The sequence below is a fragment of the Carcharhinus amblyrhynchos genome, chromosome 35 (genome assembly GCF_965287045.1).
Source record: "Carcharhinus amblyrhynchos chromosome 35, sCarAmb.v2.hapA, whole genome shotgun sequence".
NCBI classification, from domain to species: Eukaryota; Metazoa; Chordata; class Chondrichthyes; order Carcharhiniformes; family Carcharhinidae; genus Carcharhinus; species Carcharhinus amblyrhynchos.
The window spans coordinates 16,094,685-16,117,898 of record NC_137358.1 but is presented as its reverse complement, the minus strand read 5'-3'; the positions used below and the strand labels follow the sequence as shown (position 1 = coordinate 16,117,898).

At 42.5% G+C, this 23,214-nt stretch overlaps 1 protein-coding gene across 1 annotated transcript in view; it reads left to right on the top strand.

Moving 5' to 3' along the window:
- The window catches only part of mei1 (meiotic double-stranded break formation protein 1), a 117,068-nt gene that overhangs the window by 51,759 nt on the left and 42,095 nt on the right, over positions 1-23,214 (top strand). The window contains exons 8-12 of the mRNA XM_080217361.1: positions 565-596; positions 6,169-6,283; positions 8,889-9,005; positions 18,751-18,850; positions 21,947-22,081. Of these exons, the coding sequence (XP_080073487.1) occupies positions 565-596; positions 6,169-6,283; positions 8,889-9,005; positions 18,751-18,850; positions 21,947-22,081 (499 nt within the window). The remainder of the gene's footprint in view (positions 1-564; positions 597-6,168; positions 6,284-8,888; positions 9,006-18,750; positions 18,851-21,946; positions 22,082-23,214) is intronic.

Here is a 23,214-nt window from a genome sequence, read left to right as displayed (position 1 = left end):
TGCTCCTCCAGTGGTTAGAGTTTACAAAACTCACTCAGTGCAGGAAAATAGTGTGTGGGTGGAAATACAATTTTTCTCTGGCCCCTTCAGTGGGAACCCAACCTTGGAAGGTGTGTGTGTGTGCGCACGTGCATGCGCCTTGCACCCAAAACCTTCCTGACCTGTCAAAAGGCCGCACAAAATTGGCATGGGGAAGGCACAGGAAAATTGTTTCTCAAGCAGCCAACTTGAGTGTTTCGCGGTTTACACCCCCACTAGAAGACTAGTATTAACTCATAAAGTAGATTAACACATTTCATGTAGGAGATTTTTGAATAGTTAGAAGGTGATTTTATGTGGTTTAATCTGGTTTAGACTTTAAATCTCAGAAGTTAAAGGACAGGTCACCACCGAGTTTGTTGCTTAATGCCTAAATATAAAATTAGAGCAGCAACGCTCTAGTCATCACAATTGTAGTAAAGTATTTAAAGTCACAATCTCATTAGATCTGAGTGAGTAAGCCTTTGGTATAAACAAAACCAATTTATTGAGGAAGTCATCATTAAAGATGTGTCTGTTTTATAGGTGGAAATTCACTACTGTTACTGTTGAAAAAGGTAAGAGTGGTGAATAGTGTGATCCACATTTTCCATATGTACGTATATATATTTCTGTATTCCAGATCTGGGTTTTGCCTGAACAATTCTTCGATGAGATGCAAATGACTTGCTTCCAAACAAAAATAGTGAGGTCAAAGTTGTTCGTCCTTTTGTGTGAACCTAATTACAGAGGTGTGAAGTGAACTAAAATCTGGACTACGGCCCCCCTAGAGTACAAGATTTGACTGGAAACAAATAGCCCGTGCCCCTCACCCTCAAAGACAAAAATAAATCCATGAGTTGCATAGTTTCCTTGGATTTAATTTTATAATTACTTCCATTTATCCAGTACGTCATGTGAATTGTTTGAAGTTCTCGATTAACATATGATCTCATGGATCAATGTAATTCTATATTTAAATGCATTTTTAAATATAATTTTATATTAAATGTATTTTTCCAGGAGATCTGAGGGGTGGGTTTGGTTGAATAATTTAAATGCTAATATGTTTCCATGGTGATCAAGATGAGGTCTTTAGCTGCAATGTCAATTTTAGTCTGTGTTTAGTGTCAGACGCCATCTTGGTAAATGAGTTGAAGCATGTGACTGGAACAGCCATCTGGCAGATCTTTAAGGGGTCAATTCAAAATTAAATTGTCTGATAGTCTTCATCAGGTGCACAACACTTTAACAACCTCCTAATAGTTACCAGCTGTTGGGATTTAGAAGGCATTGCAAAGTTAAAACTATATTCAGTTGGCAGCGTTCACTTTTTGATTGAGATTGACCGTTCTGGATTTGAAGAGGACTTTTGTGTCCCCACTTTCTTCAACACTTTTGTCAGTTGGGCTTCACCAGCATTCTATCAGCATTTTTCCATGGATGATCCTCAGAGTTTCACCAGAAAATGAATGCTGTGCTACTTTACCTCATTTCCCATCTTGAAAGTCACCAGGAGAAAGAGTGCTTGGTTTTGTTCATCTTGCTAGCCATCCTCATGCTTTGCATATGGAAGTGGAGATGGGGCCAATTAGAGCAGCCTTAAGGTACTGTAGAAAATTGTGAGAAGAGTTTTCAGTAGGAAGCACTGTCCACCCAGGTGGTGTAACTGCCACCCTTCTGTTTACAATCTTAAAGCTGTCTTTGGCCAAGATTTTTGTCTCCAGCTTGGCTGCACAGAGACAGAAGAATTCTTAGCTCTGAGACCAACCTTTAAAAATGGCCGTCCAAAGTTCTGAGTGGTGGGTGGTTTAACCAAAATGTAGTGAGGTGTCTAGGCAGGCCTGGCACCAGTTAGGATATTCTGGCAGAGATAGAAAGTGGCTCTTCAAAAAGATCCATTTGAGAAGTAGGGTCAATAATAGTGAAATCCCTGTGCCTGATGGGAGATATCATTGCCTTCACAGATGATTGTTAGAGCTGTAAATGTTGTGCAACTGTTAGCTGACCCTGAAACAGATGGCTCATCATGGGCTTTCCCTCTGGGCAAATTGTCATTGTTGCTATCTAAGTATTCTCTGCTCACCCACTGAAAGGATGGAATGGATTCTCATGACACAGTCATGGAGATGGCATTGCATTGCCTTGCCACCGCTACCTTGTATAGATATTATGCAGTCACGGGTTAACTGCCAAGACTCCAGTTGGACGAATGATGAACTTACCCCCTTGCTACCCATCTTGCACCCACACCATGCATAAGTGTGCCTAAGAGGAAAGAAACCACTAGGACTGTAGTTGCGGAGCACAGCATGTTACCTTGGACTCAGCTATGGCATTAAATCATTTTCTCCACTAAACCTTTTTTGTGGTAAAAATGTAAGGAAACAAAAGTGAATCAGAACATTGTAATCTGAATGGCTCACAATTCTTTTTGTTTTAGATTTTTATTCGTAGAACGTTACACAGAGGAGACACATGGAGCGGGATGGGTCCAGTGCCCCATCCCTTTCTGACCAAGACTTTCAAGTTTTGATTAAAGAGATCCAGAAACAAGGACCAGTCTTTTACTGGTCACCAGATAATGTCCCTGCAGCAACCAGGACACCCTGAATTCAAATTATAGCTGCAATGAGTGCATTAGTTACAGCCCCTAATCCAGCTGTGTATTGCTGACTAGTTTGAGTTGCTGCTGGACCATGCAGCATATGATGTCACCAGTTAATGCTTAGCCTTTGGTACTGGTTTTCCATCATATTGAGGTAGGATGCCCGAGGGTGTTACCTGGTTGTCTGGTCTCTCCTCTTCCTCCTTCCTGGTGCATCTCCTGAGCTTCTACCTCCCTCTGGTATGAGTGGCTTTTATGGACTCCAATGTGTGAGGATGCTTTGTCCATCTTATATGTTCCTTCGCACAAAGTGCTATGTGTCCCTATCCAGCGTTAAAATTCTTCCTCTCATCTGGGTGCCTGAGTCAGAAGAGGGCAAAAATAATTGCCCTGTGATACCAGGGGTCCCAGCCTTTTCTTGTCATGGTTAAGTTAAGATTGTTGGAATTTGCTTTGTGCCACTTCTGGGGCTGAGAACTAAGTTCAGCAAGGGTACTCTCCCTCTCCAAAGGACTATCCAACAAAATATGTCAAGTTCACACCTGTTTTTACCAGGTGTACATAGCCAGATTCCGCACTCCTGGCCTACCAAAATGTGACCAGAAGGAAGTAGCTGATGATTTAAATGGCTAGCTGCTTTCATAAAGGACACAAGCCTGTAAAGGAGTTTGAGTGGGCAAGGGTCTGGCAGATGGAGTATAATGTTGATAAATGTGAGGTCATCCATTTTGGTAGGAATAACAGCAAAATGGACTATTATTTAAATGGTAAAAAATTGCAGCATGCTGCTGCGCAGAGGGACCTGGGTGTCCTTGTACATGGATCACAAGGAGTTGGTTTGCAGATGCAGCAGGTAATTAAGAATGCAAATGGAATTTTATCCTTCATTGCTAGAGGGATGGAGTTTAAAAACAGGGAGGTTATGTTGCAGCTGTATAAGGTGCTGGTGAGGCCACACCTGGAGAACTGTATACAGTTTTGGTCCCTTTACTTGAGAAAAGATATACTGGCACTGGAGGGGAGATTCACTAGGTTGATCCTGGAGTTGAGAGAGTTGGCTTATGAGGAGAGACTGAGTAGACTGGGGCTATACTCATTGGAATTCAGAAGAATGAGGGGAGATCTTAAAGAAACAAATAAGATTACGAAGGGAATAGATAAGGTGGAAGCAGGGAGGTTGTTTCCATTGGCGGGTGAAACTAGAACTAAGGGGCATGACCTCAAAATAAGGGGGAGCAGATTTAGGGCTGAGTTGAGGAGGAACTTCTTAACCCAAGGGCTGTGAATTTCTGGAATTCCCTGCCCAGTGAAGCAGTTGAGGCTACCTCATTGAATGTTTTTAAGGCAAGGATAGATGCATTTTTGAACAATAAAGAATTAAGGGCTATGGTGAGGGGATGGGTGAGTGGAGCTGAGTCCACGAAAAGATCAGCTGTGATCTTATTGAATGGCGGAGCAGGCTCGAGGGGCCAGGTGGCCTACTCCTGCTCCGAGTTCTTACATTCTTACGTACAATGTGCCCCCACCTCCATTCATGCCCCTGTGAAAGTGGGAAGTGCTGAATTTCGCTAATTTAATCATCATGATGAGGTGTTCTGTTGTGAAAATTTGGATCTTTATCTGCCATGAATGGGTAAGACTAAATGATAAAACCCAAAAGCAATAAAAATATGTTGGATCCTGGATTAATAGGACACTGGACCCCAACCTATTTTGCCATAAAGACAGCTCCCCAGATAATTATAGTTTAATCTCACCTCAGAGAAAATTTTTAAAAACTGGAATAAATCAACATCGATATGATTTGTCAGTGCACATTGCTGGTAGCAAGCCAAAAAACTTAAAATATAACCAAGATCCATGGAACGTGAGGAAAATTCACACAATGTAACCTGCATTTTATTTATATGCATTGCTTTTCGGACAGTGCAGAATATCAATATTATATTGAGAGATGAAGAACACATCCTGCAATTCTGAATTTACAGGTTAGGGTACCTACACATTTAAAATCCTCCAACTATGTGCTTGTTGTCAGTGTTTATCATTAAAAATTCTTACATCCATGTATGTGGAAGTGAGGTTTGAGTAAGGTCCAAAACTAAGTCATTAATAATGAGATACTAATAAACCCAATATAGAATTCAGAAGAAACTTCTTTACCCAGAAAGTGGTTTGAATTGTAGGTCTTAATACCACAGGAAGTAGTTAAGGTGAATAGCATAGATGCGTTTAGAGAAAAGCTAGATTTCAGAGAAAGGAATAGGAGGTATATTGATGGGATAATATGAAGTAGGATGGGAAAGAGGGTCTTGTGGAACGTAAACACCAGCAAACCTGTTGGGTGGTGAGGCCTGTTTCTGTGTGTAATTTCTCCCTAATTCTATAAATGCAGTTTAAATTGCCCATGAAAACTTGTCACTGTTGGTATTACACCATTGGTGGTAATGTAGCCCCAGTTAGGGGTCTCACAGTTCACCAGCCTGTGCTGGAGAAATCAGTAGACTCCAAATTTTTCTTCCATCCAAATTGTCAAATGTTTTGTGATCTGACTATAAACAATACGAAAACAATATATAAATATGATTTTAGATTAACAAGTTAACGATGCCTGTGCACCCAGTTTGATAAATCTCACTCATTAATCCCACTTTAGCTGAAGACCATAATTGATTTTGAAGCTTGACAAAAAAAAATCTCCCCATTAACTATCCTTATGCTCAAATGAGTAAAGCATTTTCTATCTTTCAGAATTGTTGGTATATTTTATAAATAGTACTTCCAATCATGTCTTATAAAAGCCTTATTTCAAAAGTGAAGATTACTGGCAGAACCATATTTTTGAAAAATAGACAGCACCCTTTTCACAATCCATGTCACCAAGTTTTAATACCTTTGAATCAACATTTATCACTTGTATGGATTGATGGGGCTTCTGTCAGATTTCTATTAAGGCCTAAGAAGGAAAGTTACTTCAACTGTGCTTTTGCTGCACATAGAACATTGGTAACCAGTCCATCATTCCTGAATAATCTTCACCACTGCATGCTAATTTCAGACTCCAGCTTGAGACCTGGCCATATCACTGAAACCTATCTGTTCAGGGTTTTTAGTAGCATCACATAGCTGCAGTTTTAGTTATTTAAGCAAACTTGATTAGCATTGTTCCCAAAAGATACAACTTTGCTAATTGTCTTTCTGTCTAATGATTGGAGATGGTTGCAAGGCACCAGTTCTGAAGTACAAATACTTTGGAGTCTCTTAAATATGTTCAAATGTTATATTCACAGATGACTGTGAGGAAATGTACAACATTTCCTGCTGTTGGCTGATTTGACTGTATCACACTTTGCTATTTTCTTCTTTGGTCTTCATTTTCTCCTAGCCTGTCTGTCTCTGTAGCATGTCCAAAGCCAATCCTGCAGCAACTGCAATACAAAGTATCATGAACTATATATCATTGGTAATTCAGCATAACAAGGATAGCAACATTGGCAAGTTAAGCAGCAGTTAAAATCAGATTTTACTCTGTTTTCTTTCAGTTGCTTCTCAGCAGAGATGAAATACTACAGATTGCAAGTGTGCAATGTATGACTTCCATACTCGTCCACTCTCCAGTGCAATACGCTCCTGCATTTGTCTATGCAGATATTCCAGGTTACTTTTGTTTTGCTCAGATATATTTCTTGTCTCTTTCCATGTGAAAAAAGTTAAAATTTAAGAACTTTAACTCATTCAAAATCCATTCATTTAGACAAAGTTACAGTTGGAGTCCTTGTCCTTACCTTTGATTTGCTGCATTAAACCCGCCTCCCACTGTACTCCCATAATAAATTCCTTTGTCTGTTATGAAAATAGAGAAATTAATCTATTTTTCAGTCCTAAATAGCACAAAAAGGAAAATTTCAGATATAGCTGATTTTAACCCTTCCTGTTCTATTGAGACTGGGTGTTGTGGGACATGGATAGTTAAAATCGGCCAGTTCACTTAGCTGTCCTGAAGTTGCTGAGAACTAACCTGCCAGACTTTTCACTTGCTCAAAGACAATCAATAAAAGTTGTCAGGAGCCTTTCTAAATATATGCAAGTGGGGTTTCATTTTTTTATTCTCCTTGTGGGCCCTGGAATGCTCCTGTAAGTAAAATCTAGGCTTCCCCTGTTGGGATGTCACTAGGTTTCCTGGGCACATGTTTGTTCGAAGGATGCAAAGAGGTTACAAGGATATTTAGAAAGGATAAATGAGTGAGCAAGGACACAGCAGATGACATATAATGTGGAAAATGTGAAGTTATCCACTTGGGTAGGGAAAATAGAAATGCAAAGTATTTCTTAAATAGTGAGAGATTGGGTGGTGTTGATATCCAAAGAGACCTGAAACTTCTATTGCAAGAGGATTTGAGAACAGGAATAAAGAAATCTTTCTGCAAATGTATTGAGCCTTAGTGTTGTGTAGAGTTTTGGTCTACTTACCAAAGGAAGGACTTATTTGCCAGAGAGGGAGTGCAGCAAAAGTCCACCTGATTGATCTCTGGGATGTCAGCAGTGTCTTATGTGGAGAAATCGAAGAGACTGAGCCTGTATAGTCTAGAGTTTAGAAGAATAAGAAGTGATCTCATTGAAATATACAAAATTCTTACAGGGCTTGACAAGCTAGATACAGAAAGGATGTTTCCACTAGCTGGGGTGTCTAGAACCAGGGGACACAGTCTCAGAATAAAAGTAAACAATTTAAGGCTGAGATGGGGAGGGATTTGTTCACTCAGAGGAAAGTATATCTTTGAAATTTTCTACCCCAGAGGGCTCTGGAGACTCAGTCACTGAATATGTTCAAGTTAGAGATCAATGGATTTCTAGATATTAAAATATATCAAGGGATATTGGGAATAGTGCACGAAAATGACTTTGAGGTAGATCAACCATAATCTAGTTGAATGGCAGAACAGGCTCAAGGAGACAACTGGCCTACTCCATTTTTATACATTCCAACCCAACTGTGACCCTGTACTGCTGATTTTGGTGGGAACCTTGCTTGAAAGTTTTAAAAGGCATCTTGCTTCTAATTTCTACGTGACATCGTGGAAACCCTTGTATCCCAGCTTTTAAGTTCAGAAATCTAATCCACCCTTTTAGGATGGCACAGTGGTAAGCACTTGCTGCCTCACAGCACCAGGAACCTGGCTTTTTAAAAGTTTATTCATGTCACAAATCGGCTTACATCAACAACGAAGTTACTGTGAAAATCCCCTAGTCGCCACATTCCGGCACCTGTTTGGGTACACCTGAGGGAGAATTTAGCATGGTCAATGCACCTAACCAGCACATCTTTTGGACTGTGGGAGGAAACCGGAGCACCCGGAGGAGATCCACGCTACATGGGAGAACGCGCAAACTCCACACAGACAGTGACCCAAGCCAAGAATCAAACCCAGGGCATGGTGGCACAGTGGTTAGCACTGCTGCCTCACAGTGCCAGGGACCTGGGTTTGATTCCCGTCTTGGATCACTGTCTGTGCAGAGTCTGCATGTTTTCTCCATGTCTGCGTGGGTTTCCTCCCACAATCCGAAAGACCTGCTGGTTAGGTGAATTGTCAATGCTACGTTCTTTGTGTACCTGAACAGGTGCCAGAGTGCAGCGTCTAGGGGATTTTCACAGTAACTTCGTTGCAATTTCAACATAAGCCTATTTGTGACTAATAAACTTAATGCCCTGGATAATTATGGGGACGGAAAACTTATTGCTGAAAACTGGTTCTCCATTAAAATAGCTAGGGACCATTTTTCACTAATGTTTGAAATGTCCACTGGTTAATATTAATTGGTGTATAATAGTAAAACATGTTCAGTGACAGCGTAACCGAGAACTACAAAAGCTGAAGTTAGTGGATTCAGGTGACAGGGCACTAACTGAAATGTCTGAATGCCTAAATGTGGGTCGTTAATAGAATTTTTGGTTCTTTGCAATGAAGTTTTGAACTGCCCAAAACTGTTCAAAACACTTTGCCTAACGCTAGGATATTGAAGCTCATCATTAGCCTCAAATTAACTTTCCTCTGGATTGAAGATCAGACCTTGCAGTAAGCTTAAATACAGGCCAGCTAGTGGACTGAGAAAGGAAACTGATTTTTTGTTTCTCTCTTCAGAAATGATGTCTGATCTACTGAGTACTTAACGAATTTTCTGCTTTTAATTGCAGATTTCCAGCATCTGCAGCATGTTGTACTTTGTTGAAAGATTTGTTTTCTGATTCTGCTGTCTCCTCTAGAATTCCTGTTTGAGCGACTCTCCAGTACGGATGAAATCTTGGTATGGTCGGTGTACAGTTGTCTTCTACTGCTGACTGAGGAAGAACTTTTCTTTTCAAAGTGCCACACCATTTATGGTAAGTTTAAAGACTGCTTGTGGAGATACCTCTGAGCCAAGTAAATGCAAGTATGCTTATACAAAATGGAGAAATTTAAATAATGCTATGTCAAACAGGATCTTTTTGCTATTTCAACTCAGTAACTCTGTCCATTAAAAGATGGACAATTAAGGGAGAGAAATTCTTAGAATCATAGAATCCCTACAGCACAGAAGGAAGCCATTCAGCCCATCGAGCCTACACCAACAACAGTCCCACCCAGGCTCTATCTCTGTAACCCTACATATTGACCCTAGCTAGTCCTTCTGACACGGCGGTAGTTTACTATCACGTTGCACCCGTTTTTGGGCACGCAAATTTGGTAAAGTCAGGCATGACGTGAGTAGCGTGATTTGCGTCTGTTTTGGCGCCAGTTCACACTTTACAGGTCAAAAATATCGACGTGATTGGGAACCCGCCCAAATTTGGTGTGACGTCAATTTAAATAATTCTGCATGTAATCCAATTAGAGAGCTGCGTACCCCACTTTACCAGCACGTCTGCCTTCACTACTGCATTTGCTCAATCCAGAATCATTCTGGAATAGACATGCTCGATAAAAGTCTGATTCTGGTGCTCCATCAGTGAGGGTTATTGAGGAGATCAGTGCTTACTGTCAGATGGGTCTGTGCTACTCACAGCGGGGTGTCCTTTTGAGACAGCCATGTTGTGTTTTGGGTCAGAATGTGCGTGTGTGTATGTGTGCGCCCGCACGTGTGTGTGTGGTGTGCGCGCATGTATGTGTGTGTATGCGCGCGCTTGGCTATGGTCAAGCAGTGTTCTTTAATCTCTTCATGTGTCTCTTTCATCTCCTAATGTCCCCCTAATGTGCAATGCAACCGATCGCCTTTGCTGTTCTTTTGGTTGCTGCTGGAGCTGAGGAGGAGAAGCTGGGGGATGAATTGCGGGCAGAGGAGGCCCAGGCTTACCAGGGGGCACAGGAGAAGGAGGGAGTGGAGACATGGCAGTCCTGCATACGAGTGTCATTTAAACAAATGTTTGATGTTGCATGTTGCCGACGGCTTTGGCTCCGAAAGGAGACAGTGCAGCACCTGACTTGGCACTTCAGGAGAGGGGGGGGAGGGGAGGAGGGAGGGATGGGGGGAGGGGGGACATTCACTCTGGCCACTGACATTCCCTCCTATCAGATGTGTCGTGCTCATCGGTGAGTGACCCAGAAGCCCCACCACTAACTGGACCCACCGATGTGAGCGTATCTGAGATGGTGAGTTGTGAAGTGGAAGCTGGCGCAAAAAGGTGTCACCCTCTGAGGTTCCTTCACCCACTCCCTCCGAGGAGTCTTTGGAGCTGTCTGCCTCAGTGTGGGCAGGAGCTGCAGTAGGTGCCTCGATTCCGCGTGGCCCTGTTGCGTTCGTATCTGCTCCTGCAATACAGGACACAAGGTTAAGTGCAAGGGAGGAAGAGGAATCCGAGATACCAGAAAGTTGGTTGGCATTTCTCCATTGAACATAGAACCAAATACAAAGAAAATTACACCACAGGAACAGACCTTTCGGCCCATCAAGCCTGCAGTGACCAGGCTGCCCGTCTGATTTGTAGTCTTCTACCCTTCTGGGCATCATGTTCCATCCCATCCCATCTTGTAATTGTCAAGAAGCTCCTGAAAGGTCTCTATCGTATCTGCTTCCACGACCTCCCTTGGCAGCGGGTTCCAGGCGCCCACCACTATCTGTGTAAATAAACATGCCTCATACATCACCTTTAAACCTTGCCCCTCACACTTTAAACCTATGTCCCTAATAATTGAGTCATTGAGTGGAAGATTGACAGGTGCTCACTTCTTGACTCCAGCCCAACCATGCTGCTGCTGGTAGCTTGGATGTCCTCCACTTTGGACAGCTCCAACCTCCACTCCTCAAAGGGGGTGAGGACCCGGATGTCTGGGTCATCACCCTCTGTCTTGGCCCAGACGTTCTTCTGTGGGGACAGAAGGACTCATGATGTGGGTATGTCGGCGTTGGACTGGCGTAAACACAGTAAAAAGTCTGACAACACCAGGTTTTAGTCCAATCGATTTATTTGATAATAGACTCTCAAGCTTTCGGGTTAGTCCCTTCGTCAGGTGATTCACCTGACGAAGGGACTAACCTGAAAGCTTGTGAGTCTATTATCAAATAAATCGGTTGGACCAAAACCTGGTGTCAGACTTTTTACTGGGACAGAAGGAGCCATGAAAGAAATGATGGTGTGACTCCAGAGTGTTGGGGGTGCCCTCAGAGGCCAAGCGCAGTGATACTCTTGGGAGACTGGGGGGGTGAGAAGGAGGTGCTTGGGCGTTAGAAGCTGGAAGCATGCAGGGAGGACCTGGGGTGATTTGGGGGAAGATGCTAAATGGGGTTAAGCACCCTTGCTGCCCGGATGAGGTCATTGACTTTTTAGCTCCCTGTTCTGGGGGCCAGTGCCATGGCACTAACTGAGGTGGCAACTACTTCCCAGGCTGTTTTGCTGTCACCTTGATCTGCGTCCCTGTGCCTTGCCTCTGCAGGAACCTGCTGAGGTCACCCTCCATGTATTTGGCACTGACTAATTTGTCATTTTTTTCCTGTATTGCCTGCCTGCAATCCATCCTTAGGGTTTTTGCGGAGCTGCTCCTTGTTAGGGCATTTCAGCTACAGGCAGTTTGGAAGAGTGTTCCAGCAAGTTCAATGCAGTTTGCCTGTTAGCGTTGCGGGGAAGGCAAGTGAGCACTTGCAGGTGTGCTGATGGGGGTGGGGGCGGCGGGATGGAAGGGGTTTGAATCTGTTCCTCTATAATGGTTAGGGGCAGAGGAGAGAGGGAGGTATCATACATCTATCGGAGTCAGGGAAAAATGGCACTCTGTCTGCGATCATTGGGGTGCTGCTGCCACTCTACCTGTAGTTGGATGTTGAGGGGGAGCGGCAGTGGGTGCCGCAGGGTCAGTAATGTTGTGGGGGGGTGGTCTAATGTATGTGGGCACCAGCGGGGTGGCATTATCCGGCCTGGGAGGGATCTGGCAGGGGAGCAGCATTTTTTTGCGCACGCGCAGTTGGAGGCTCTGATTGGAGATGCAGGGTTTTGGGCATGTTAAGCCCTGCCCAGCGGGCTTCTGCAGCGAGAAATGGACGTGCTCAAAATTTTGCAGGTAGTGCGTAAGGGGCATCCTAAAAATTGCAAAAAAGCTATCTGAAACTCTCCCAGTTTCAAGTCCACCCAGCAGTTTGACAAAAAATGGTGAAATACCGCCATAAAGGGTAATTTAGGATCTTAAAAAAAACTAGGGTTAATTTAGCATGGTCAATCAACCTAATCCCACATCTTTGGAGTGTAGGAAGAAACCAGAACACACAGAGGAAACCCATGCGGACACGGGGAGAACGTGCAGACTGTACAGTTAGTCACCCAAGGCCAGAGTTGAACCCAGGTCCCTGGTGCTGTGAGGCAGCAGTGCTAACCACTGTGCCCTCATGCTGCCTCTTGATTTAAAAAAAAGTGAGTCAAATGAATAACTTGATAAGAACATGATTTAATGTTACATGAATAAGTGTGAAAATAAAAGCAATAAATTATGCAATGTTTTCTATCCTGTATGATTATGGAAATTCAGTTGTGAAATTGAATAGCACAACCAGTTATACTGAATTAATATCTGAAGGCTTTCTGTTTAATTCGTTTTGGAGCAGGAACTAAACATGTTAACCTTACTTGCATATTTATCAGTGATGCTTTACCTTCATCAAATTAAATAGATTTAGAACCTCTGCCTCTCCTAAATTGCCCCTTAGTGTCAGGGGGACATATTAGGGTAAATATGTAGGGTTCTGGGGATAGGGCATGGGTGGAATTGTGATCGGTGCAGACTCGATGGGCCGAATGACCTCCTTTGTCACTGTAGGGATTCTATGATTATGCAAGGTCTCGGTAAATTAACGTTGTTTGCCAACTCTCTTAGCTCTGTTGCTCTCAGTGCCATGTAAGAAGTCTCACAACACCAGGTTAAAGTCCAACAGGTTTATTTGGAGTCACAAGCTTTTGGAGCACATCTCCTTCCTCAGGTGACTGGGAGGAGAAGGAAGAACCTGATGAAGGAGCAGCACTCAAAAAGCTTGTGAATCCAAATAAACCTTTTGGACTTTAACCTGGTGTTGTGAGTCTTCCTGCTCTGCCTATCGGCATCTCCATATCATGTCCCCCAGTATTCTATACTATGGGGAGGAGAGTTGAGATGCCACCTACATTATAATGCAACCTGTGTTATAAGATGAGGTGATAGAAGAATGCTCTTCAGCCCAATTAATTTCATCTTTTTAAAGTATATACTGGCTTGGTTTTTCAGAGTCGAGGTGACTCAGGAACCCTTTAAAATTGGTGGGTGTGTCCCTATTCCAAGATTCATAATCCCATTCCCGGGCTGGCTGATTATCGGGGTGCCTTTAAAGAGTGCAGCCTGGTTCGTGTCAAAAGTCAGCATCTGGCCAGCTCTGTAGTGGAGGTAGGCATGTTGTAGAGGTAAACTCTCCCTCCCTTTCTCTGACCACCTATGACTGTAGTTTTTTAGGTTACAGAATTTCAGATGCAGATCAAGGTATGTTTTAAATGAGTTGAATGTTTTGGTCTCAACTATCGACTTAGGTGGTGATTTCTAGATACCCACCACCCTCTGGGGTGTTTTTCTTCATGTTCCCTCTAATCATTCTGCTAATCGCCTTAAAGCTATGCCCCTGGAATTGACCCTCAGCTGAAGAAACAAGTCTTTCCTGCCCCTTTGTCTAAGCCCTTCATAATTTTGTACATCTCAGTTAGGTCATCCCTTAGCCTCTTCTGTTCTAAGGAAAACAATCCTAGTCTATCCAATCTTTCCTCACAGCTGCAACTTTCAAACTCTGGCAATATTTTTGTAAATCTCTTCTGCACTCTCTCCAGAGTAATTATGTCCTTCCTGTAATGTGGTGACCAGAACAGGGTACACAGTTCCAGCTGTGGCCTAACCAGTGATTTTTACAGTTCCATGACTGCATTCCTGCTTTTGTATTCAGTACCTTGCCCAAGAAAGGAAAATATTCCATATGCTTTCTTGACCACAATGTCCACTTGTCCTGCCACTTGGTGACACAATGGTTAGCATTGTTACCTCACAGCAGCCAGGGACCCAGGTTCAATTCTCAGCTTGGGTCACTGTCTGTATGGAGTCTGCATTTTCTCTCCAAGTCTGCATGGGTTTCCTCCGGGTGCTCCCACGGTCTGAAAGAAGTGCAGATTAGGTTCATTGGCTGTGCAAAATTCTCCCTCAGTGTACCCAAACGGGTGCCAGAGTGTGGCGACAAGGGGATTTTCACAATAACTTCATTGCAGTGTTAATGTACTTGTGGTACTAATAATCTGGAGCTGACAGCTACCCTCTCCACTATTGACTACATGGCCAAACTGACAGCAAAGAGCCAGAGCTTTCAGTCAAACAGTGTTTTATCTGGGCTGCTGATGTTTCAACAAGCGTAATGGATGTGTGAGTTCTCTCCTTAAGTGGTTTTGAGGGTTTGTGCTTTTTGTTATTGATACTTTCAAGGGACTGGATGATTGACACTTTTATTGGCTTATACAGAAATTACTTTTTCTCAGTATAGAGAGTTATGAACAAACTGTATTTTTAAACGTTTTTCCTTTTACTATTTACTATTTTACTGCTCTCAATCCTATTGATTTTTCTTGCTAATTTGTATGCTTCTTCCTTGAATCTGATACTGTCTCTAATTTCTCTCGTAAACCAGGGTTTGGCCACAATTCCCTTGCTGCTCTGAAGCCAAACAGGAATAAACATCTTCCCCGACCTTTCTATTTACCAATTAGCTCTTTCCCTTGTGTCCTCTACTACTGCAACAGGGCAAAACCACACCTTGCTTTTATCTTGTCTCTGGAGGGATTCTTCCTGTACCACTGTACAGTCAGGGTTACTGTGGTGACGTCTCCCAGAATATTCCTCTCTCAAATCTCTCTGCCACTTATGCTGGATTTTACATTTACAATTTTACAAGTGACATCAGTGACTTATGTGAGGGGAGCAATGGTATGGTTGTTAAAATTGCAGATGACACACAAACATAGGTTGGGAAGTATGTTGTGAAGGAAGTATGCAGAGTTTGGAGATGGATATGGATCGTTGATAACTAGATGGGAACCTTTGCTCCAAAAGACATAATTTTTAATTCCTTTTATAAAAGGTGGAGGAACAGAATCACAAGACCACTAATCAGTTTTAGCAACAAGAAAAAGCATTGATTAAACATGAATAAATTGGATTATGTTACAATACTCCTTTTATACCCCCTTTAGCTTTACAATTGCACTCAGGTTTTAGGATTAACCTGATTACAAAGCACATCTTAAACAGCCATGGTCTCATTAACACACAAAGTCCCCTTTAAGAAGACAAGATGACTATGGTAAGACACACTCCTCTCTCAACATAGTGAATATCTGTGGATTTCTCTTCTCAAAATCACTCCAGATGATTCTTATACCAAGAGCCACCTCATGGAGTCGGACACTTTAGGAACTTCCAAGCGGTTATTGGATAGGCACACGGAGCACACCAGAATGATAGGGAGTGGATTAGCTTGATCTTGGGTTCGGACGTAGCTCAGCACAACATTGAGGGCCGAAAGGCCTGTACTGTGCTGAACTGTTCTATGTTCACCTTGCCTCATTGAGCTCTGGCTTTCATACAAGTGGTTTCAAATTCTGCTTTCAAAAGTCATACTTTCAGATCTTCTTTTAAATAATGCTTTCCCTCTGCTGCTTCCACCAAGCTTTTGCTTTCAAGTTTTACAGCTCTCCCTTCAGGTTTCCATTGTCTTTTACACATGGCTTTTATACACACTCCAAGCTCCAGCTATTAATTGCCTCAACTTTTCAAATAATATCTCCCAAGCTGAAGTAATTTCTCAGAAAGCTTAGCACTACTGCAGATATCTTTCTGGCCTCTTATAATCCAATGCTTAGTCAACTCATTGTGACATTCCTGAACAGTAATTTGTTCTGGTTCCCAGTTTTCTCTTCCGTTAACTGCAGACTTCTTGGAAACTTCTCATAATTTCTCTACTTTCCTTAACTAGCTGGACATTTTGAACATTCGTTTTCTTAACCATTTCTCCATCTTTTAACTTTTCTTCTCGCAAGGCTGAGAGAGATATTCCCCCTTAGCCTTCTAAAACCAATTGCTTCTAACCGAGCTGTGAGAGCTGCCCTTTGTCTCACTATCTCCAGCTGCAATCAAATTTAACTAAACTGAATCTTAACAGCTTCCCTACCTTACAAGGCCCCAGTTGCTAAGCAACCTGTGCTGGTTTATTACTGCTAACACCATTGCCCTCTCTAAGAACAATGGAATCATAGTTTGAATTGTAACTAGCCCTCCACACACACACACACACCCCTTTGCCCAGCATGAATCTATCTATAAGTTTTATTCTTTCAAGCACAGAAACATCGAACACACTTAAAACTACCATATTTCTAATGTTTACCAATACAAATATAAATCCTTTAAGACAACATTTGTTTTCCTAACATTAGGTTGAGTGAATGGGCAAAAATCTGGCACATGGAGTAAGGTGCAGATTCTAATGCAAGAGCCACAAAAGTTAAGGTGCAGGTACAGTGAGTAATTAAGATTAATAGAATGGTATCTTTATTATGAGAGGAATTAAACATAAGGATGTTATGTTTATACGGGTTTTTGGTGAGATCAGGAAGGATGTGAATGCTTTGAAGGCATTTCAGAGGGGGTTTACAGATTGATACCTGGAATTAATGGGTTGTCTTATGAGGATAGGTTGGACAGACATGGCTGATTTTCACTAGAGTTTAGGAGAGCGAGGAATGATTTGATTGAAGTATGTAAAATCCTGAATGATATTGACATGATGGACATGAAAAGCGTGTTTCCTTTTGTGGGAGAGTCCAGAACTAGACAGCGCTGTTTTAAACTAGGTGTTGCCCTTATTGGACAGATGTTGGGAGAATCTTTCTTTCAGAAGATTGTGCAACTTTGGAACTTAGTGGACACATAATTACTGAATATTTTTAAAGCAGAGGTGGATAGATTCATGTTATGGAGGTAGATGGAGAATGTGGAACTTCACACGAACAGATCAGTCATGATCATTGAATGGTGGAGCAGGCTTAAGGAGCCGAGTGACCTACTCCTGTTTTGTACGTTGTTTTGTAAGAGTGATTCATAAATGCATACTGTGATTGGTTCTTAACTATGATTCTTAGTGACTCACTTCAGCTCCATCTGTGTGAAAAAAAATCCTGTTGTATATCTTAAAGTTGCCATATACAACCCTGCTCTGATGCATCATTTTATGCTGGATTTTCTTCCTCTATTCCATTATGTATCTTGTATAACTTTGTAACAAGGGTATCAAAGCATCAGAGTACATGAAGTGGACCACATTCAACGCAAGTTATTTGGTCACATGAGATAGAAACTGGTATGCACAGAGTGTACAGTTTTCTAGATAAGGACTTGCACATAATGTTTATACAGGGTGGCACAGTGGTTAGAAGTGCTGTCTCACAACATCAGGGATCCGGGTTCAATTCCAGCCTTGGATCACTGTCTATGTGGAGTTTGCACATTCTCCCCATGTCTGCATGGGTTTCTTCTGGGTGCTCTGGTTTCCTCCCACAGTCCAAAAATGTGCAGGTTAGGCAGATTGGCCATGTTAAATTGACCCTAGTATCAAAGGGATTAGCAGGGTAAATGTGTGTGGTTATGGGAATGAGTCCTGGATAGGATTGTGATTAGTACAGACTTCTTGGGCCGAGTAACCTCCTTCTGCAATGTAAGGATTCTATGAATTCTGTAATCTCTGCTGATAACATATATGTCATCATGTTGGTTCTTCCCATTTACATGTGTGTGTCAACTGCCTGAAATCAGCATTGGATCAATGTAATGCTCCGTGTCTATTTAGAACCCCTCTGCATTAAGCGTAAAAAAAAAACTAGGTGCAAAGCCAGTTGCAGTTCTACATTAGCTAGACAATATCCCTTAAAAGATCTGCTGAAGGCTACTGACAAAATTTTTATAAAAAATGTCCACTTCAGTGAATGAGTACAGAAGCAAAGTTATCGCATTGGAAGACTCTGGGTTGCTGCCAACCCATACCTAGCCCTCTTTTGTCTCATTCTTTCGTGTATTATACTTTGTGATGTGAAATTACGGGATGTAGCTCTTCGCAAGCAGTGAAAATCCTGAGCCCTTCCCCCTTGTTCTCTTTCAGTCACTCAGCATTGGAAATGGTCTTTTGTTAGGACCACCAGGAGATTCGACGCAGCATATTATAGACCAGATAAAGCTGTTTGATAGCCTGTACATTATGAACCTTAGTTTCATCATATTTAGCTCATACGTGAAACACCAAGGACACGAGTCTCTGGCCTCCCAGCCATTCTTGTGTTCCGCCAGCGGGAGGCGACGCGTTGTTTGCTAGCAGCGGGATTCTCTGATCCCGCTGCTGTCAATGGAAATTCCTATGGATGTCACCCTACACTGGTGGGAAACCGCGGATGGGGGCGTGTTACCAGCAAGGCGAAGAATTCCACCAGCATGAATGGCCGGAGAATTCAGGCCAAATTCCTGATTGGTTGTCTTGGAGTTGCTAGGAGATGTTTTGATATTTCAATATTAAATAAATATGTTTAATAAATATTCAATATTAAATTAAATGTATCAATACAGGTATTGAATCCCTAGTTCGTAGCTTGAAGGAGACAATGAGAATGAATAACGTTGAGGTCCAGAAGCAAGGTCTACTATTGTTTGGAGAGATTTTAAAACGGTAAGCACCAACTGAAATTCTTGAACAAGAAGCAGGGTCCCAATTTTAAGTTTGCAACTCGCTAGAAATGGAGAGATGGGGTGGGAATGTAGGGAGAGCCGGTAGTAAGTTCAGAACATCTGTCAGTAACATTTTAACTCAATTTACTCTGGATTTCCTGTCTACACTGGAAGTGGTGTGAACCCACATGATGTGATCTCCACTCTAGTAATCAAAGACAACCCAAACATGCAAGTTTCAGAAGTTTAGTCTTGGAAGAAGAGTTATAGTGAAATCCTGAGCCCCACTTTACCAACACCTTTGAACATGTGTAGCCTTCAGTATTCAACAGAGATAAGATTAGCCATTTGCTCCAACAGCAAATTCTAATTAGCATTCAAGTTGGCAAATGGGTGGGTAATAATAGTAGCCTGAAGCTTGATTGCACCTCCTTGCAGGCAAGCTGCAATACTGAGGGATGGAGTGGAAGATCATACTTTTCGCCAGTACTGCAGGCAAACTGAAGTGTGAAGCAGTGTTGAGGTGGGCTTATCTGCAGATTCATTGGGTGAAATATTCTTTTATTTCTCTCCATATTGTCCAGCACTTAGTTAAAAAAAACTGGATGTGTTTCTCACGTCATCATGTGAATAATGGCCGACAGAGCCAGCAATGTCGGCTCTCCAGCAATCTGGGGGCAGTTTCTCAAGGGCACCTGACGAAGACATTTCCCACCCCCCACCCCCCTTTCCCCAAACCACCCGGGAACCTCCCCAACTGAGGCTCCCAACCTGCCAAGGAATACTGTCCAGCCATGTCCCTTTTTCCCCAGGGCTATACTTGCCTGTGCACTGCCAGCCTTTGCCTCATTGCCATTTTCAGAAACCTATTGTGAACCTTGCCAATTTGACATCATGTCAGCAAGGAGCAAAAATCCTAATGTGGGAGACAAGAAAGTGAGAAAACCTTCTAATGATATGTAAATGTATTGAAATAAGGTCCCTGACCTTCCGAGGTAGGAACCTCATTACATCATTAGCGATGAAAATCTGAAAATGAGATCTCACTGATGAGATTCTTGTTCTGATGTGGATGTGCCGGCGTTGGACTGGGGTAAACATAGTAAAAAGTCTGACAACACCAGGTTTTAGTCCAACCGATTTATTTGATAGTAAACGCACAAGCTTTTGAGGTTTCCCTCACCTGACGAAGAGGGAAACCTCGAAAGCTTGTGCGTTTACTATCAAATAAATTGGTTGGACTAAAACCTGGTGTTGTCAGACTTTTTACTGAGATTCTTGTTCTCCAGCCCTTGTGGTATTTTGCATCCACATCGCCATTTGCAATCATGAACGTGGGTGCAACTTCCCCCCAGTCGTATATTTATGGGTTTCCTGTTCCTTCATTTATGTCTCTTTCATTTTGGCAAAACCTGCTGATGACTTTAGATGCCCTTTATGGCTGTCTTCATCTTTCAAAATTTTTATTCCTTTCTTGTTTGTTCCTTTTCTTTCTTTCCTCCTTGGGAGTGGCATGGTGGCACAGTGGTTAGCACAGCTGCCGCTCAGCGCCAGGGATCCGGGTTCGGTTCCTAGCTTGACTCACTATGTGCAGACTCTGCACGTTCATCCCGTGTCCGTGCGAGTTTCCTCCCACAAACCAAATGACGTGCTGGTTAGATGCATTGGCCGTGCTAAATTCTCCCTCAGTGTATCTGAGCAGATGCTGAACCGTGGCGACTAGGGGATTTTCACAGTAACTTCATTGCAGTGTTAATGTAAGCCTACTTGTGACAACAGTAAATAAACTTAAACTTTGTAATGCTTCTCTTTAATTGTCCCTATCTCGTTAAATGTAATGAAACCAGGATTCTTTGCTCCCATCACTAATGTGCTTCCTTCAGCCATCCAAATCTGCACCTGGAGCAATGCTAATGACATTAGAAAGTAGGATGTAACTGGCAGACTTCCACTTCAATCCATCTGTAACGCATCAATAGCCATTTCGACATATGTAGCAACAGCACTGGAAAAAATTATACTTGAGTATGTCCCAACTGGCTGCTGAAATTTGTTCTGTAGTTAATTCTGCAGGCCAAACTGGTAGCAAAAAACCTAGAAACAGTACACTGGCTACATATGCAGACAAACCCTTCATTAGTATTTTGCTTGGGTTGGGCATCTTTGGGTTGCCACCCAGGTCGGTATGAGGTTGTGCATTCATATTATGTTTTGTAGGATTTAATTGAACAACCTGTGTCACTAACATTTCCTGGTAAAAATGGAGAACTGAAATGGTAGAGCTGGAATTTATGCCCCTGAATTGCTTACACCCTGGGTGCAAACATATCCATTTTCCTAACCTGTCCAGTGACATTACCGGAGAAGGTGAGTCAGTAATGTTATTAAACTGGCAGAAAGTGAGTGGACCCTTTTCTTTTTCTAACCTTGTAAAGACCTGTAATTTTTGCTTTTAAATAGAACACAGAAGGCCCAGCAGCCATTACCACTGCTCCAGGTTCAAATGATTTGAATTCCAGAATTGCAATGGGTTCGTTCCATATCGGGCAGAGTTTGCTTTCATGTGCTCTATCTGATGTGCCCATGGAAGAAGATTGGGGTCCAGAGATCTCCATGAGGAAAAGTTAATTGGAAGTTTAAATTATTTTCTATAAGCTTTTTAAAAATTATATTGATGAGACCATATATGTTGCACTATTCACTTAATGATCATAGAATCAATACAGTGCAGAAAGAGGCCATTTGGCCCATTGAGCCTGCACTGACAACAACTCCACCCAGGCCCCATCCCTGTAACCCCTGCTAGTCCTCCTGACACTAAGGGGCAATTTAGCATGGCCAGTCCACCAAACCTGCATATCTTTGGACTGTAGGAGGAACCCGGAGCATCCAGAGGACACATGGGGAGAAAGCATAAACGCTGCACAGACTGTGACCCAACCCAGGAATTAACCCGGGTCCCTGTGAGGCAGCAGTGATAACCACCATGCCGCCCTTGTATGAGATATTGTACTCTTTCTCAAAGTATTCATAACAATTTGCACTAAACGTGTAAGTGAAATCGTGAAATTAAGCGATATAAATGTATCATTTACAGGCAGCCTACAGGAATAAAGCTGTTTATGAATTTCACGATTTGGCATGAAGCGATTGTTGTATTACAGGAAGCAATGACCAGCTGCAGCCTTGAAGTCACGACTGAGGCAACCAATGCTTTGGCAGCCTTCCTGCGGTAAATATTCCTAACTTTCTTGTTATAAATAACAAGAGGGTTTTTTTTCCCCAGCGTTTGAAGAAAGAAAAGGTTCCGTGGATTAATTACACAAATGCAATTTTTATGTTTCTCTTTCATAGAACATTCTCTTCAGCTTCCCAAACCTATTCTTCATTCTGCTAGATAATCTGTCATATGTATCTCAATTCCATTTATCCACCTTTTGTTTCATATCCTGTCACTCTAACAAAATTACATCAGTCTTGGTTTGAAAGATTTCAATTGACCCAACGTGTGCAGTCTTTTAGAAAACAGAGCTCCAGATCGCCACTACCTTGTGCGTAAAAATGTGATCCTTAATTTTGCTGATAAATGGCCCAGCTCTTTTTGAAGGAAATAAGCTGGAGATTTTTTTGGCTCCAGAGTTGGGAGTACAGCGATGGGGCGTTTCCCAGCTCCATGGATCCGACTTGTTTGGAAGGTCAGATTTTGTTCTGGAGATGTGGGCTGCATTAGATGTTGGGCTTACTGCTGCTGGAACGAGTGTGGATGGGCTGCCCGGTGTGGAGGTGGGTTGGCAGGAATTGCTGCCTCTGTGCACCAGCATTTTGTTCGTTGTTTAAAAAAATGAACAAATCATAAAACATCCCACAAACCTTCACCTCCCACTCCTAACACCCCCATCCTGCAAGTTCCTCAAGCCCCATCGATGCCATCTCTTGCGCACTCCCCATGCCCCTCATACCCCAGTGCCACCATATTTTTGATTTGATTTATTATTGTCACATGTATTAGTATACAGTGAAAAGAATTGTTTCTTGCACACACTTGCAGGCAAAACATACCGTTCATATAGAAGGAAAGGAGTGCAGAATATAATGTTATAGTCGTAGCTCAGGTGTAGGTAAAAATCAACTTGGTGCAAAGCAGCTCCATTCAAAAGTCTGACAGCAGCAGGGAAGAAGCTGTCCTTGATTCAATTGGTACATGACCTCAGACTTTTGTACCGCTTTCCCAGTGGAAGAGAGAATATCCAGGTTGTGTGGGGTCCTTAATTATGCTGGCTGCTTTGCCAAGGCAACAGGAAGTGTAGACAGTCAATAGATGGGAGGCTGGTTTGTGTGATGGGTTGGGTTACATTCACAACCTTT